The 19,005-nt window shown below is 41.0% G+C and overlaps 2 protein-coding genes across 2 annotated transcripts; both read right to left on the bottom strand.

The window, feature by feature from the left end:
• Positions 1-2,633: 2,633 nt before the first annotated feature.
• Positions 2,634-6,278, bottom strand: socs9 (suppressor of cytokine signaling 9). The gene is made up of 2 exons (XM_041047288.1): positions 6,149-6,278; positions 2,634-5,078 (listed from the first exon to the last, which is right to left on the bottom strand). The coding sequence occupies exon 2, from the start codon at positions 4,910-4,912 to the stop codon at positions 3,239-3,241; it is 1,674 nt and encodes a 557-aa protein (XP_040903222.1). The 5' UTR covers positions 4,913-5,078; positions 6,149-6,278; the 3' UTR covers positions 2,634-3,238.
• Positions 6,279-7,774: 1,496 nt separating this feature from the next.
• Positions 7,775-18,764, bottom strand: LOC121187818 (protein Smaug homolog 2). Its single transcript, XM_041047263.1, has 13 exons — positions 18,462-18,764; positions 16,829-17,355; positions 16,202-16,672; positions 15,753-15,995; positions 15,515-15,624; positions 15,106-15,192; positions 14,462-14,735; positions 14,074-14,159; positions 13,673-13,788; positions 13,187-13,385; positions 12,790-12,916; positions 10,442-10,525; positions 7,775-9,381 (listed from the first exon to the last, which is right to left on the bottom strand). The coding sequence occupies exons 2-13, from the start codon at positions 17,022-17,024 to the stop codon at positions 9,353-9,355; spliced, it is 2,022 nt and encodes a 673-aa protein (XP_040903197.1). The 5' UTR covers positions 17,025-17,355; positions 18,462-18,764; the 3' UTR covers positions 7,775-9,352.
• Positions 18,765-19,005: the final 241 nt, after the last annotated feature.

Here is a 19,005-nt window from a genome sequence, read left to right on the forward strand (position 1 = left end):
CTACAGACAGCAGCCAAAAGCACAGACCTACAAAAAGATCCGGTTGCTGTGCACATTTTCAGCCTCAAATAAGCCAAGAATGTGCCAAATTGAGCCCTTTTAGGGCATTTGTTAGATTATGACCGGCAGATTATTTGGGAAAGTAATTGTCCCCAGGTGTTATGAACATTCCAAGCTTATTCTCCACCCCCATGATGCTCAACTGTAGAGATTAGGCTCAGAGGAAAATCTCATCCCTCAACGGAAGAGAGGGGAAAAAGAGGTCCAAACAGGCACAAACAGACTAAGTATGTGTAGCCAATCAGCTTTCTGCTTTGCTTGAGCATACTGTCCCTCTGGGCCCGTTGATCCAGGCAAAGAAAAGTCCTCTTTTTTCCCCCAGGACCTGTAATACCTGCATGATGAGAGCCACGGTGCTGCCAGCTGCAGCAGCCACGCTCAATCCCACCATCTCAAAGCACCACACACAGAGCACAAACAGGCCTGAGAGCAGCACACTGAAAACACACTGAAGCTCTTTACAGCCACCTGCTGTGCTTCATGTAATACAACATTTTGCACTGACTGAAACACTGTATTAAGTGAAAAAATATCCATCTGTATGTCCTGCTTTGATTAAATAAATAAATAGCTAACATGCATACTTAATGAGCTATTTAATTGTAAATTGAATTGGTAACACTTCAAGTTACAAGTACTTTCTGGTTTCTAGTGTTAAGTTTATAAACAGTTGATGATTTCCTGGGGAATTTTCTGGAAGAAAACAAACAACATATTAATTAATTACTGATTTCTTATTAATCGTTTTGTTCTCCATATATGTCTGATTGTATGCTTACTTGTAGAGAAATTTTGTATGTTTGCATGTTCAGCTGACCTGCAGTTACATAACACCTTATCGGAAAATATGGGATCCATAAAATAAACCTAATAAACAAACCTTAAAATGTGGCTCAGACCCAAAAACACATTACTGGATCTTATCTGCCAGGAAAACCAGATTGCAGGGCGTTGTGTTGTGATGGGAGATGCGAGACAAAAGCCTTGAGTTGTCAAGGGACTGATATTACATGTGCAGAGGGTTCAAAGTGCAGGTCACACTTGTGTATGGTTGACAGGTCAAATTGTCTTCCAACACAGTAAATCTCATTTTATAGTTTAGTTTTTAAAATGACTTAATGAAGTGTACAAAGGTTAAAGGTTTGGACTTTGCATTTTGAACGCAGACTTTAATGCTGCATTTGAACTGCTGTTTAAATTATAGCAGCCTCATTAGTGGATGAGTGCTTGTCATAAATGATTTGCATCCTGCAAATCAAATCGCCCACCTCAAGGAGAAAACAGCATCACAGTGGTTCAGAAGATGAACTGGGATCCATTCTCCATGCTTCCCCATTAACACTGGGACGGTTGTCTTTTGTGATTATTACTGCATACAACAATTAGCTGTGTGGCCTCTCTTGTGTTTTCATTTATACAAAGAGCTGCTGACACTCAGCAGTAAATGACTCTACTGCATTGGAAAATTTTACTATTAATCTTTGAATAAATCCTTGATAATAAGGTAAACGTAAGCCTCTTTAGTATGAAATGCTTTTTTTTTTACTCTCTGGTGGCATATTCATTAATTCGTACATTTAGAGTACATGCAGATGTTTCTTTTCTGCCATTTAAGAGATTTACAGTACTATTTACAATATTGAGAGACAGCATTATTCTATATAGGAATACATTTTTGATCTTTTAATATTTTAATATTATCTTTTATTATATTTAAATAGCATATTTTATCATTGTATTTGTTCAAACAAATCAGATATTCGAGAAACAGTGAAATTTGAATCTTCGCATTTTTCATCTATTTTCATATTTTGTAAATTTACCAGGTTTTTTTTTTAGCATAAGCACAAAAGTTATTATGCAGTATATTATTTTCAGTATAGTGCATCTTGACCTAGGAGCTTCACCTGTCCTCAGAGCCTTTCGGTTTTTAGCTTAGCACTGATTCGGCTTTGCAAAGCTTTCCAGAACTTGCAGGTTTTTGTCTTTGTAACTGACTTAATGTCAAGCTCCTTCTTCCATCATTCTTGCTGTTAATTAAGCTTCATCAGTGCTAATTTACTATGGTAATTTTCTCACTGAACTGCTGGAATGAAAGATTGGTGTTCAGACACCTCATCTCTTTAAATTTGTTTCTTTAAGGATTCGGGTCTTTTTGGGCCACAGGTACATGCAATATTTAGAAACACCAGATCAAACCTCTGGATTAAGGGAGAGTAAATTTAGAACTGAAGGCACATCAGTCAGATTTTGAGCAAAATGCATTTCGTTAATGTCTGGGCTTCATCATTTGAATTGTGATAATACAGGTGCTTCACCTGCTGCTGACAAGTTTTGTAAGGTCACATTTGATCCTTAACTTCAAAACTAATGAAGACCACTGGCACTGGCTGCGTGCAGTTTAACCTCACAGGAGAAACCACAGATGGTTAGATGATGCAAGGTGAAAACAAAGCAGCTGAATGATGGAGGATCTGAGCATATGGCATTCATTTACTATTTGTGCAATATCACTCTTTGCATCTTCCCCTGCAATTAAACCAAAACAATGCAAAACAGTGTGAGCATGTAGTCTTAACTTCAGTGTGTGACAGATATCTATTCTAGAGCAAGCCTTCTCCTGTTCAATAAGAACAAGTAGCACATGCACCTACCTCTCACACCTTACAATCAGCCCATGGATAGGTGTGGGAAACATGATTAATACTGCAGAAGTGCTGCACTTCCACACCTCAGCAACAAGAAGGAAACCTTGTCAGCATGTGTTCCACCATCGCAGCACGTGACTGATGAACAGTTCTATTATAATCATCTTCATTCACACTAAGATACTTTCCCCCCATCGTCACATAATTAAGCTGATTTAGTCACACTTGAAAACACAAATGATGTGTGAGGGCAGTTCTCTGAACACCACATTTTTAAATAAATTTGTTTAATTTGAGCATAAAGAACTTGGGAGTGTGCAAGATCAATCGGATTACATACTGTCTCATCAGTGTAACTCAGTACAATTGTTAAGACATGTACAGCAGGAATAAAATAAATAAGTACAGTGCAGTGTAGGTTAATACAGCCAGACAGAGTGAAGAACAAGACTTGTTCGGTTTAGTTAGGAGAGCCTGGCAATAAAAATGTATTTAGTAGTTCCTTTTAGTCAAAATTCTTTTGTTGTTCTTCATTCCCACCAGGTGTCCATTCTCCGTACGCGTACTCTCTGCTTATAGTGGTACTCTTTCAGGTGCTTTTTCAAAGCATTCGGAATGGGAAGCATGTTAATGCCATCATAGGTGGTGCAGCTGCTTATGACCGCTCGGCAGATGTGTTGCAGGCTGAAGGGCTGTGTGCGGTGGATGGGGTTGGACAGCAGGGGCTCGAAGAACATGCAGGAGTTTGGGTCCTTGTAGTGCTCCAGCAATCCTGTGACTGTGGAAGCGTGGAAGACACTGGGGTCGTGCACGTCAAAGCTAAAGTTGTGGTTCCACTGTTCAATGCGTGCATGTAGTGAGCGGCCGTAGCGGCGGAAGCTAACAGAGAAGAGGTAGTCTTCCTGAGCAGAGTCACGCAGGAGGAAGGTGCCTTCAGGCTTTCCTTCCAGCAGCGTCTCTGCCTCGTAGCGGTCCATGACCCCCCAGTAACATGGGAGGTTGGTAATCTGCAGCAGGTCTGGAACTAAACAGTGAATGTAATCAATCTGAGTGTGTATGCGGTAGCCATCATGAGATTTGTGATGCTCAGTCTGAGGAAGAATGGCTCTAGAGGGCATGTTGGTCGCTGTAACCTCTGGGTCAACCAGAGGGTCAGAGACAGTATCACAGCTGTGGACAGAGGCTGAGGCTGAGGCTGAAGCTGAGGCTGAAGCCGAGGCTGAAGCCGAGGCTGAGGCCACCACCTCATCCAGAGTGTCCAAACAGCTCTGCAGTAGGAGCTGATGCTGCTGCTGTCTTTGGAGAAGAAGCTGCTGTTGCTGATGAACGGAGGCTCTGTCAGCCCCAGCTAACTCATTCATACCATGAGCCAGCTTAGGGCCATGCTTGTAGAGCGGGTTAATTTGGGCCGTCACCTCAAACGTGTGGATCTCTGCATTGGGCGGTGGCTCAACACCTTGTTCAATGCTAATGCGCCTGCGCTCTCGCAACCTGTCATCTACGTCCTCCACCACAGTAGCCATGGCTGAAGTTGGGGCACTACACACCACTGCAGAATCAAGCACGGGAGGCTGTGTAATGGGGGCTGTGTGTTGCTTAATGAGATACCACTTTTGAGCCAGTTCTGATCCTACAGGGAAAGGGCAGTCATCCAACATCAACTCACTGAGATGGATCTTGCGCCTTGAGGAGGCACAGGCAGTTGATGATGAAAGAGCCTGTGGAGGCGGTGCTGATGCCGCTGCACTGTGTGTCTTTATTGGGAAACACTGCCCCATTGCATCTTGGATTTTTTGCCGTAGAGTACGACTGCTGCCTGACCCTCTGCTGTCACTTTCACTTGCTGCAGGTAACTCACTGACAGAGCTGCTTGTTCCCAGACCCGGCCTGGCTGTTACCCTTTCTTGCCCTAGCAAAGAGGAAGCGACTTCCAAACCCTGCCATCTCCAACTGTCCTTCAGAGGAGAAGAGGAAGATTGGTCCCTGGTCTCTAGGTCACTTAACAGCTCACCATACTCAAAGCCATCACTGACAGGCCGCTCAGCTGCTGATTCGTGGGAGGCAAGGCCTTTTTTCTTTCCCTTTCCACCTTTTCGTCCACCGCCTGTATCTCGTCTTTCCTCCGACCGGCTCTGTCTCACCTTGGGACGGGCACCCCTCTCTCGATCCTTCCCTCGGTTCCCTGATTCCTTTGGTAGTGACATGATGGATTATGTGGTGAAATGGCAACAGTTGCGCCGCTCCAGGGAGTTGCCAAGGGATGACTTGTAACTGCAATTAGCTGTTAGCAGGACGTTTCCCATCCATATCCCCCGTCTGAGATGTCATTATCATTGTCCACGTGTTGTAGCCATAGTCGCTATAACAAACCTGCAAAACAAAACGAGAGTTTTTCTTATAGCCTACATTTAACATTCTGAAAAAATCTAACACAACAGCTCTGCTTAAAAAGTCTGCTCTCATAAAGGTTATAAAGTTCATTTTTGTTGGAACTCTTAGAGAGATGTTGATTCTAGAGAGCTAACTGATGGTTATTTTCATTATTTTTTTTTATCTGCTGATTATTTTCTGAACTGAAATGAATCAGTCTGATTTATTAAACCACTGTGTTGGTTTTGTGGCCTCTACCTCTAGGAGAAAACTGTCCGTGCTGTAAAATTGATCCAGGTCCGGCCTGCATGTTAGTTTATTATCTAAGCTTTCAGCAGAATTATGCCTCAAAGCATAGTATGTAACGACTACTTTCAAAACACACAACTAAAACAGAAATAGTTAATAGATCTATTGTACTGGTCCACTAACCATCCGTTTCATCTAAGAGTGACATTAAACGCGATGCTCTTTTCTCTGATTCCCTACGATGTGAAGCACCGTTTAACGTAAAGTTACGTTAGACCCATACTTGTATACCGTAAGTTAACAACAGTGTCAAACAAAAAAAAACAGAAAGCAATTAGTTAGCTGGAGTTTTTTTCTGTGATTAAAAAAATACAAGTGGACAGAGAACTGTTTTAACCCAGTTGCTGTCTCAACCCAACATCCTCTTTTTGACTTGAAAAATACCATGATCTCAGTATGAGGCTCTGTCCTTTCACAAATCACACTCTCGACAAAAAGTGGATCAGTGGCCATTGAAAAATAGAAACCTCTTAACTTTCCCAGTACACCTGAAGCTAGCTAGCGTTGCAAGATGTCATGTTATCTAAGTAAATCGACGAGTCAATCATCCTTTACAGTAAACCATATGAGGCGATAACACTGACGTTAGCTTCAAAGCTAACATTGTTAGCAAGCAGCTGTTTACGGTCGGCAGGCTAAGTTAGCAGAGCAGCTAGCTATCTGCTAACTTGGGTACTTTTTCCCGTTGGAGGAAAGGTGAAGATGTACTTTTAGCTACTTATATCTAGCTTTCTCAACAACAACATAAGCCATGAACATACCTTTGCAGTTGTTATCAAGTTTCCTTGCGAAAGAGCTTCTGTTTCTTCTCAAATGAACTAATGACGGTAACAAAAAGGCGGCTAGCTCGTATTAGCTTGATAAATGAACTGCTAAAACCGTGCAACCCGGATGTAAAAAGTAATTGGAGTAATTTCTTCGATAACGTCGGAACATAAAGGGCGCATGTAACATCCCAAATGAGGGCAACTGATAAAATGACAGCCCCATAAAGGAGTGCTCAGTGTGTAAACAAGTAAGCACACACAAACACAAACCACAAGTTAAGTTGCAAAAGAACTGAACCTCTTTATTTGGACTGTCAATGATCCGACGGATGCTGCACTTCAGACCATTCACACATATGAGTGACAGTAAAAAAGTAGAGTCTAAGCATGGGATGCAAAAGGTTCATAAAATATTAGAAAATGTCTGGGGAGTCATCAGAATTAAATATAAATTGTACAAGACAAATATATGCAATGTAGCCCACAGCTGGCTGCATTAATTCAATAATTAAGCCTGGCAGGGACATTTAACATGATCGCAGGACCACTTGGTAGAAGTCTCCATATGACACAGGCTCTGTACCTCCTAGTGGATGCTTGGTATGTAAAAATACACCAGGCTGAACTTATTAAGTGCATTTCCCAACTCATTTCATGCATCACTGGAATGTAAACATGGAGTAAACATATTCCTTGGCCTGTTATTAGTGTTCAGTTTACTCATAATCACATCATTTGGCTCAGATAAGCATTGTCATACCCTGCTGCATCTTCATTATGCACAGATACTTGTAGAAGTCTGCTGCATTGTACCTCTGTGTCTATTAGCAATAATATGTAGGCTGTCTAAACATACAGAGGCTATGAAAAGGATAATCTGAGCCATTTGTAACATAACACAATTGATATACAGTATAGTTAATAGTTAAAAATAAGATCTTGAAGTTGTCAGCATTGCTAACTCACTGAAGTCCTTTGCGGGCATGAGTATGATGCTTTTAGTAAGTCAGATCTATCCAAGAGCCTGCTCTGAAGAAATCCATGACTAGAGTACTACTCAAGACCATCAAATCAACTTATTGAGGATACTGGAGTTGTGCATTTCAGGCACCACATGAACAGTTTATCAGGACATGACAGCTAACAGTTCAAGCACAAGGTCAGGAAAGCTATTCTCTCTTGTCACTGCATGACCAGAAAAGCAGGCGTTACATGCCTCATACATTTATCACTTGAAAAATCTACTGAGACTCATATGGAGTCCATGGATTAGGGGGTAGAAGGCTTTTGTTTTCAGGCTCTACCCAGCCAGCTCATGTATGAGAAGGCTTCAGTTCTTTAATGTGTTACATAGTGAGACAATGGAATATTCATGACATCACATAACATGAATTGGGCATTATCCCAGAGAGATGTAAACAGTGACATTTAGGCGATATAAACATACAACATTAGTTGCAAGATCTCTGCTCCCTAGCTGTTGGTGACACTGGGCACCATCAACCACCATGTCCTCTATCTACAACAGTGCTGTATTAGTGTGGCAAAACATGCAATTATAGAAAATAAGCATAAGTTATCAATATCAAGGGAGAGTAAAAAATACAATTGGAAAAGATATCTGTAAATAACCATCTTTACTAGACAGACCTCCTATGGCTCTGCTGAAATAAAATGTGAATGGTTATCCCTGCCTTATGATGCAACCAAAAGTGATCCAAAAGTTAAGACCATATTACACATACATGCACCTCCGCTCTGCCACATTCAAAGACAGAGGCTGTATAAGACTGTTTTTGATTCAACACTGATACCACATGATAATGTTAGGGTTCTGAGACTGAAACACATTGAGACACAAACAGAAAATATGGACATCGTCAAGCACCTTGAAAAGTATGATTCATCAAATCATCACATTGGCCATTTGAGGAACAGGGCACTGTGAGGGTGAGGTGCTGCGCTCCGGAGCATTTATTACAAGATCAAGCTTCATTTCTAGAGCCAATCATAAGGGGGCCAGAGGGTTGAAATGGGTTTCATTTAGTTTTCTCACCCAGCATTAGAGTGTAAATTGAAAACACTCTACCCTCCTCACTTTTATCAATTCAATATCAAATCAGCTCTCGCACAGTACAAACCACACCAGCCCTTATTCACCCCTCTGGGGTTTCCTCGGCACAAAATGAGATTCATCATCATTTATGTAGTAGGGCAAAAAATAACAGACAAATTGCAGCTGGCATAAATTCTTCAAACTGCTGTTCTTTTTACAAAATTATACCATTCTGTTGCATTTAACTACAAATATCCTTCTCAAATTAACAATCGTACAACCCTTCTCTTTGGCTTTGTAGAAGTTTAGAGGAGGACAGTCACTTCTACTTTGACTACGTGTTCAGGAAAAACAACCAAGACAACGGGAATGCCTGCAGTTGAATTGCAAGCTTTTTCTCAATCCTTTTGGTCCTCCCTTTCTTGCTTTTGCCACAAAAACATCTGTTCTAGAGAGGATAAAAAGAACCAAGGAAAGGAGTCTAAGTTTCAACCAACACAAGCTCTCACTAGCACTGGTTATGGAACAGTTAGGGTGGCTAGGAGGTGTTCTTGGTGTTTGTATATCAACACGTCTAAAAGTGGAACCTTTCATCATTGAGTCTACCCTTGAGCCAATTACAGTTTAGTGCCTAATATCAGAGGTCATTTAATAAAAGTGCCTTACTTCTGGCTGGAAATTTTCTGAGTCTACACATTATGTGGTGCTGGGGGGGAGTTGAAGGGGGGCTGTGGCTGTCAGTGTGTTCTGGAAAGAAAGCCTTGCTCCATTGGCAGGAGGAAAAGAAAAGTAACTCATAGGGCAGAACCCCTTTAAGACAGCACCAATCCACTGTTTTTCTCTCAGACCACAGCAAACTGAGCCTCTGCACATCATGTTACAGTCCTGCAGGTGACATGAAGCAGTTTGCACAGTTAACCTGTTCCTCTCTGTCCTGCAATATAATAATCATCTGTATTCCATTTTTAATAAACTTAGTTGTATATAATAAAGTACAAAAATATTAGAGAACATATACACAGTTTTTTTGTCATTTTGTAGTGACTGCTTTGCCTGGTTTTCTTAAGCATACGTATATCTTTGTGCTGGGTGATGAGGAACTGAACAGGCCTCAACTGAAGTGTGTTTTTCCTTTCGTCTGTTCATATTGTTGAAGTTCGGTCTGTTCCATCTGAGGAGGAGATTGGGAAGAAATATGTTTCAAGACATTTACAATCATAAAATGCACGGCACCATTCACATTTCATTCTTAAAGGGGTAGTTCACTATTGGAGAGTGCTACTACTTTTCCTCCTTTCCCGTGGGCAGAAAAAGTTATTGATGCCAACTTGTGTCCATTAATCTTGATATTCACTGCATGCCTTTCATACGTTTTTATTGTATGCCTGTCACTGAACTTAGCATATCTTATATTTATGATATACATTTGTGGATAAGTAGCAGCTCTTTCCACACGCTTGAAAAATGCACCTTTGTTCTGAAGAAAACTATACACTATATCCTAACAATACCTTTCTCCAAAATATGCACATGTTCATCTGCCATGGCTGTGTATGCACACAAAAGTGAACAGGATGTTTGATTTCATGTCATATCTTGAAACAGTGAATTAAGTGAAATGTTTTAAAACAACAAAATTCTAACATTTCACTTATTTTCAGCAACAACCCGTGGATATATGCCAGTGTGTATTTTCACTCAACACACGGACACAAAAAGACACCAATAACTTTATCTATCTTTGGGAAAGGAAGGAAAATAGTTTCCATTTCCCAAATTCCACCTAACTCAAAGAAAGATACCTCTCTATAGAAGTCACAGAGTAATACACAGCTACTGAGCCTTAAGCTTGTTTGAGATGATGATGCAAATTTTGTCATTCAACTACACGGTACAGTGTAATGCGCAGAGGTATGTCTGTGCCTTTTTCTCTCTGCCAGGGGAACCTAACCATGACTAATTATATTGTATAATTTAGATGCTATTAAATATTAATACACAAATATAACTAATGAAATATGAATTACAAAAGTCAACAGGCTTTCATCTCTGTTTGCACAGGGGAAGTTGTGTGTGAACAAATTTGTGTTGCTTTACCTAATGGACACAGTCTGATCATATAAATCCTTTCTCTCACTGCAAAGATTTTATATATAATAAGGTGTTGTTGTATAGGTTGTAGGTTTACCAGCCAGTGGCCTATTTAGTACCAGGCTGCTGTGGACACTTACCCCCTAAGGCATGCTCTGTCATACTGAGGCACAGTGACTCCAGCGTAGGGTTAATCTCCAGGTCAGCACCTGGAACTTGGCATTCTGGGGGAATGAGTACAAACATTTTTAATCCAAAGGACGATTGAGGTTCATATTATTGTGAAGATTGTCATAAATTCCATTTTTAAGGCTCTTAGGTTACAAAAGCAACAGTGTATTTTTCTCTAAATATATAAAGTCCAAAGAGGATTAATTTACCAATTTCACTTGGAAAAGAACAGTATCCATTATCAAGTATTCTATATCTGGCTTAACGAAAAAATTCCCAAGTTATGTATGCTTAAGAACGGCTATTATTATGGTAATGTGATGTTCACATAGTTTGCTGGCCTAACAACAATAAGAACAAGGTGGCTGATACTAAATGCACTGAGTAGTTAGGTATTATTTAGCCGAACAAACAAAACAAGATTAAACATGCTGACTCTGCTGTGAATAAGGATCAATCAAATCCAATGGTGCTGACACACTGCAGAAACTCAGAGCGACAGTTTTTAGTATACAGTTCAACCACGTTTTTCTACTGAATACTGGGCTGCCATAAGAATGCTCAACCAAAGCCAAGGGTGTGTTTTTTTGTCATTAGTCACGGTGTACATCTCACTTGCTTACAAACCAAAACGGGACCACTCAACACATACTGGAGATGTATTCCGATGTAAGGTGTAAACTGCAATCTGTCTCAAGTGGATGCAGACATGATATATAAAATTGGTCTGAGGAGGGGTGGAATGTGAGTGAGCCTGAAAGTGAAACCACAGTACACAGGCCAGTGATGATCACTGGGCTGTTAAGTTTGACCCTTGACTGATCTTTATATTCAGCTGCAAGACTGTGCTGATGAGTGAGGAGGGATGTCTAGACAGCTTTAAATTGGATTCTTTGGAGAACCCAGAAGAACACACTGTTGTAATACTTTTGTTTTGTCTCTTTATTGACGAGCAGATCTTTTAATGCTGAACTCTTTCCAGTATCTTGCCTATTTGTTGTATGTGGCCTCTGTTCATGTGTGTATGTTTGATTCCTTGGTTTACTTTGATCTCTTACAGTAAACCTAGAGAATGACGAGATGCTTCTGTAATTCATACCTCTATAAGAAGATGTTATAACTCTAAGTGAAGGTATATGATGAATTTACTAAAATCTACATTACTATGAAATACTTCTTAAAAATCTGTTTTAACAACCCATCTGAGTGTGCAGAAAGGCAGCAAAATTTTTTTAAGTTAAAACAAGTAACAAGGTGTACCCAGCATGTTGTTTGGATGCCAGGCACGCCAGTTCTAATAACAGAGGCATGGTTTATGGAGAAAGGTGCAATAAACAAATCATGTCAGAGTTCGCCCTTGTGATAAAAAGACAACAATGTTTTCCCCCACTTTTGGCTGTCATTGCATTAACAAATTAAAGTTGAAACAGCATACGGTGAACTGCACGAGCTGACAGTTTAGTGATACCGTTCACACATAGTTATCACCTCATGTATAATGATTTAGGAGAAACTTACGGTCCCTGTGGTCTGGTGAAGGATTTATTTTGAGAATTAATTAATATACATGTAAAATGTATACTACTGCTTCTTTTAAACACAGCAAAGCTTACATATTCAAATTGGGTATTCAATATGATTTTTATTAAAACAAAAGTGTAATGTAGATACAGCCCCTTTAAGATGTGGAATCTATAACAATGTGAGGCTGACCAGTTTAAGGTGTGAATTTTTAGCTTTCACAAATAATTCTGTCATGGAAACCTCTGTTAAAACATGACAAAATTATTACAAATGACTTTACAATGCTCATGTGTGGCGCCTGGCACATGAGGCAAGACAACCAAAAGGTTATGTATATTGTATGAGGTGACTGTTTACTGCAACATGCCACTAAGCTGTCTTGTTATTTCATCCTTGGCACAGAGGGAGAGCAGCTCTCCATTTCTGGCATTTGACCAAATGGACAAATTTTCACCCAAAAGTTATGTTACTTATGTAGCTTGCAAAACTAGGTCAGATCTGCCATTTCCAAATAAATTGTTTTCGATGAACCATTTCTAGCTTAGTTTGAGAAAAAAAAAAAGAAAAAAGATTTTCCTTTCAAAAAGGAGTTCTACATAGGAAACATGTAGGTGATACTTGTGTGGTAAAATGTAAACAAAGGATTAAGGGAGGCAAGACTGATACTAATGTTATTAACATTTTGTCAAAGAATAAAGTAGATCAAAATGTAAACAAGGACGGGTATAGACTGTGGGTGAGAGCATACACCCATGTTAATGAAGAATAAAAGAGGCTTGACCTCACACAGTACCTTGCTGCTGGAACATGAGCATGGTTTGTGGGGAAGTGTGGACAGGGAGTGAGTGGGTCCGCTGTACAGAGCTGCGACTCTGACTTGGCATGCTGTTACTGCCCCCGGGGTTGGCAAACCACAAGCTCTATAGAGGAAAACACAAGTTCTCATTACATAATTCCCGCTCACTCTGGGAGGTTGACATGGTTTGCTTATCTTTCAACTACACCATTCAATAAAAACTCTTCAAGCTATGATAATCAATCACTCTAAAAATCCAAATATCTCTTAAAATAAAAAACCTGACATGATCGATTTTGTCCACAACGTAAGGCAAGCTTCATGTCACAAACTGACATTAAAATCCCATTCAAGCCCATCCAAGAACAGGAATACTAATGAGAGGAAAACTAACTTGTCTTCCCTGGCCTGCCAGCACAGGATTAGTGAGTGTGTGGCGTGGAGATGCTCCCCCAATCCCACCAGGACTCAGAAGATTTATGCGCCCGGCTGGGAGTCCACGAGGGGTCATCTGGAACTGCCTTTGCCCTCTTCGCCCTACACCTCCACTCACAGAGCCTGCTGTGGGGAGGGAGTTAGACCCATAGGTCCAGCTGGAGTAATAAAAGAAACACAAAACAAAAAGAAAAGCAAACAAAAAGGAACATACATCAGAAATCAGTGAGAGTCCAGATTTTGGCATGTTCAAGTTGTGAAGCGACTTCACATGAAATGACAGCTGGTATATGAAAGAAAGGAGGGGAAAAGGGAGGGGAAAGAAAATCAAAGTAATAGTTAGACAGCAGGGTTGAGTGCAGGAAGAGTTTTACATTCAGCTAATGTGACATCTCCTCTGCTAAAGAGGGACATCAAAGGTGAAGGAAGGCCAGCAGAGTCTCACCCTTTCTGTCGGTACACAGGCATGTCCAGCATAGCTTTCCGAGGGAACAGACGGAGCAGTTTGAGGACCTGCTGCTTCCAGGAGACCAGCCTTTTTTTGTGAGTTTCTGTGAAAGCCTGATAGACAGTGAAAGAGACAGCAGAAGAAAAACTGCATCAGATTTTCAAAGAACATTAGTAGGGTTTTATTCTTCATTTCAAGAAAAAAAAACTATAGATGATTACAAGATTATCTGTTACTAACAGTATGCGTACATTTACCAATATCATATTTTTGTTATTTCATATTTTTAAGGTATTTTTTTAAGTATTACTTTTGGTACTGTAAGATATTTACAACACTGCATAAAAATGACTTAGGTATATTCATCAAATGAAAACATTTGACATGCAGGTTCTCACCTCATGTGTCAGACACTTCTCAATGAGTTGAAGGTAACAGCTGATATTCTCCTCATCTGGTCTGGACACCAGCAGCTGGGTGCACACTAAAAAAAAACAAACAAACCAGGCTCTATATATATTTATGTCCACAAAGTTAACTTTGATCTGAGAGATATCTGTGGATTTGGCTATATGAGGATATCTAGATATAGTTCATTTGTTAGGTATCTAAGTGTTTTTTTTGCTGAATACTAACATAGACATTAAATGTCTTAATAGCTTTTATTACAGTATTTTGTAAAGCTGTTGATTGCATTTGTTAACAAAGTTATAAGAATACTTCATAACCACTAATGCAATTTACAATTTATGTCTAATCAGGAAAAAAAAAATATAATATTCTTACCTTTGCCCATGACACGGGTGAACTGTCCAGCAATGTCGCCGTCTGAGATGGGTGTGGCTGAAGAGTCTCCATCACAGGGAGGTGGGTTGTGGGACTGGAAGCCCTCTGAGGCTGACTCTTTGTCTGCTCCTGTTTTTGTGGCTTCTGAAGGGGAGGAGGTGGTGTCCAAGGTGGGCTGTGCTGCACTGGGTGGACTGTAGGCCTTAATGGGAGTGATGATGATTTGTTGCAGCTCCTGAAGGGCGTTACGAAGGTTTCCCCCTTCCAAAATATCCTGAATAGAGACAACAAGACCAGTGTCACATGCTGCATAAGCTATTCGGAGAGGGACACTTTGAGATTAAGGGTGATGTAGTGAGTAGAGAGGAAGATATCCAAGCTGTAAATCTGGATTTAAGCTTTAAGAGCAAACGTTTGCTCCACTGAAATAAATGTTGAATCCCTACCAGCCCTGCTGTATGTCTCTTTCTGTGCCAACAGAAGAAAGGGGAATTCCCAATGGAAAAATATCACATGATCATCAGTGATTACATACTCAAGTAGATTTTTGGTCGGTATGACTGAAAATCCATCAGGACAAAACACAGCTTCCCTTTTTTTTTAAAAAAAAAACAAGAACAACAACATCATCCCATCTGAATTACCTTTTCTAAAGACTTGAGCACACTCTGCCTCTCTCGCAGTTTCTGAATACTCAAGGCAATCTTATGCCGTGCTCCTTTAGTGACATTCTAAAAAGGAGAGACAGAAAATAACAAGATGGCATAAAAAGCAGGCAAGTAATTTCTTGTGGGAACACTGGGCAATTTATACAGTTACTAAATAACAAAGCTAATCACCATCTGTTTCATTAAAGCCAAGGGGCAGAGGCAAAATCACACCATTTGTATGTGTGACTGGCTTGATATAACTGTAGGGTGCGTTGCTTAATTTCATGCCTCATTGAGAGTTGATGTATCATCAGGTTTGAGGACAGTAATGTTCACAATTGATAAGGGGGGTGGAATAATCAAAGCCCCTGCCCCAGTGTATGTAAAAGTGAGGCTTAAAAACCTGCGACTCAAGGTGCTGCTCTGTAAGAATCATCATCTCCTCATAGGTCATCTGGGAGAAAAGCGATGCATATTTATGAAGGCGGAGACTTTTCAACCATGCAGGAACATCTAGAACAAACACATACCAAATCATGTTACATTTCGGATTATATCACCACTGCTGTTGGCTGTGCACGGCTTTTACCAGAGCCAAATGCCATGAGTGCCCTTGGCTCAGATGGGTAATGAACTCTGACCTTTCATGCCACTACCATCCTCCTGGAAAGTGTTGCGAGTGGAGCCCTGTTCTTCTGTCTGCTCACTGCCTGAGGAGGCTACACTACTCTGGGGCGAAAGAGGTGCATGGTCCGTTGGAATGAAGTTCTGCCGGCCCCCTCCATCATCCTGGCTAACCCACTCAGAGCCACAAGCCTGGGGACTGGAAGGAATAACGGACATGGACTTCTTCAAAGGGCTGGGCTGCATCTGTCCACCCAGACCTAGCAAGTGAAAAAACCCAGGTATGAGGAACAACAGAAAACATTCTTAGAAAATGATATGTTAATAACATTCTAGGACCTTTAACTAAATGCCTTCTGTTTGCAAAATATGTCCACAATGATCTCACATATACTCTCATACCAAACTCTTTCCTTACTGTGCTTTCTCCCTATTTGAAAAATAAAAGGTGGACAAGAAAGATTACCTGTGTTATTGCTGTTTATGGGTGAGGACATGCCGCCTGGGAACGGCATGTGTCCGTTCTGGCCTGCTGGAGATGTGCTGGATGATGGGGACTTGTCGTGCCAGGCATGGCCTGGGTCCAGAGCCTCAGCAGAGCTGGGCCATTCATCTGAGCCCTGGCGTGGGTGGTAGGGGCTTGATGGGGCCCGGGGTGCGTAGCCACCGGATAGGTGCTCCTCCAGGTGGTTTAGCCACATGGCCAGAGAGGTGCGGTCATCCAGTGTGGTGGCAGGGTGGATGAGCGCATAGGAGAGCAGCTGTCTGCTTTCTTCCACAAACAGGCTACTCTCAATAGTGTGACTCAACACCTTCTGCAGCAGCTTCATATACTCACATTTGGCCTCACTGTTGCGTGGCTGCAGCAGAGGCAGATGGGACAGCAGCAAGGACACCACTTTCTCCTTTGGTTCCTGATGCCACTGGCTGACAATTGCTAATGACAACGGGATAAAAGAGAATTTCACCAGCAATTAATCTTTTATTACTGATTTAATATAAGCCTTCTTCAATTATAGAAAAAGACAGAACAGAGTTTCATACTAAGATATAACTAACATCACGTTAAAACGCTCATTAAACTCTCTGGTACCTGCATTGTTGGCCTCAGCTTCAAGGATGTGGATCTCTGTGCAGTCTGCCAGCCAGTGTTCTAGGCAGATGTGTAAGAAGCGAGCCTGGGTGCGGGACACCCTCTTCAGGAGGGACAACAGTGCCACCGTCTGTTCACACTCATTCCAGCCTTTGAACCAATCTGTGAGGATACCTACCTGGTCTCGGAACATCATGGCGTGTCTCCTTGGTAAGGAGAACAGGAATGTGTGGATGGGGAGGGGGCTACTGGAAAGACTGCTTTCTCAAACACAGACAGGATCAGTCTTGCCCCGCACAGCGGGGTCGTTTTTGAAATAGTCCTGGGATCCCCTCAGACTGGACCGAGGGGCCCTCACATGGTTCAGGTGCAGAAAGAACTGCAGACAGGGATGCCGTGTCGATTACTGGGGAGTTGTCTTATGAAGAGAGGCTGAAAGTGTGTGTGTCAGCTGCAGTTGATAATGACACAAACAGGAAAATCTTTTTTTTTCACTCTTGCACGTTCAGGATCACATCATCCATACCCTATTAAATCAACAAACAGACAGAGAAAAACCTTAAGTCACAATTCACAGAATTTATACTTCAGTTTTAAATACTTAACCAAACCAACACTTATTCAATATTAAATAATTCCAAATTTGATTAGTTTTCTTTTTAGTTTTACTGCATTCACCTATGCGAAGATGAGTGTTTTAACAGCTTAAGACAATCCATATCATAGGCTTAGTACTGGAATATGCTGTCCCTGTGATCTGCTGCAACCAATTATTATAGGCAAAGAATGGCAGCGATAATGAACTTATCATCAAACAGGAGTTTTATAACTTTCCCATTATTATCAAACTGACTGATGTATAATTCACCTTATAAGTACACAATAAAATGAGATATGGAAAAGTCCAAATTAATATATAGATGTTATTTAAGGTAATCGCTTACTAATACATGTTACCACTTTACGGAGACTCATGCCAAGCTTGCTCGCATTGCTCGAGTCATATTATAATCACAAAGGCGCAAGTCATTCATAAAAGGTGTGCCAAACATACACACAGAAGATACGAGTCGAGGCCAATAACGCTGAGAGTAATGCTTAACGCATCACACTACAAGGGAAACAACAAGGGCTGTCATCGGTGCCCTATATTTAATAGAGATAATTATAATACACAATTTATCTGCTACATATTTACATCATAGGTAACATTACATGTGAAAACTACTAACTGCCAACACAGCAAATGGTAACACCTGTAACGTTGTGAGCTACTCTTTTGATTAAAGGGCAAACCTGAGCGTCAGGCTACGGGCAGGCTGTTGTTGTGATTATCCCTGCGAGGTTTATTAACTTCAAACAGGCTAACATTACACCCGGCAGCCCAGTATTAGATAGCGGTTAGCCGGAGTTAGCTCGGTCGGCCTAGTCAGTGATGAGGGATTCGGGATTTGTATTGTTTTTCGTTGACGCTGTTGCTGCTCCTTTTCTCCGCTTCGTACTTCAATCTTAACGGTACAGACTGGGACGTTAAAACGTGTTTTTAATCGACAACAAGATGTAGCTCGTTAACTATATAAAGTTATGAGAGTAGGGGTTTACAATAAACGTACTCAAAAGGGTTGTTGTTTACCTTTGTCAGTTGTCACTGGTTAGCAAGCTAGGCTAAAGTGCTAATGCACAGCTAGCTCGACGGTAGGGTAGGGATAGCTAAGTGCTAGCGCTAGCTTCTTAGCTAGCGAGTTTTGCTAATAGATGCAATAACGTTAGCTTAGCTTCAAGAAGCGTAGGTTTCGATCCCATACGTGGTGTTCCTTAAGAGTATTCCTTTACAGTGCCAGGCTCCCGCGGTTTAAAATATACCATGTTAAAGAATGTACGTACAAAATGTTTATTGCAATACAGAAAATGAGTGTACGCCTGGGGAAATCTACTTCGATTTTGAGTTGACGTAAGACGTGGGCACACGTCATACGTCTGGACGGTACGTAATGCGTTCCGCCCACAGTCTGAGAAGGGTCCTGGTTAATAAAAAGGTTCAGATCCTGACAGATAAACATGTCTTTTTTTGTAATAAAAGTAGACCCTATGGACATGGTCATGTGGAAAAAAAAATACAAACCATGAAACCAGAAAAAATCAACATATTTATATGTTTTGGAATGGAAAATCAGGTT

This window comes from Toxotes jaculatrix, chromosome 9 (genome assembly GCF_017976425.1).
Source record: "Toxotes jaculatrix isolate fToxJac2 chromosome 9, fToxJac2.pri, whole genome shotgun sequence".
Classification (NCBI taxonomy): Eukaryota; Metazoa; Chordata; class Actinopteri; family Toxotidae; genus Toxotes; species Toxotes jaculatrix.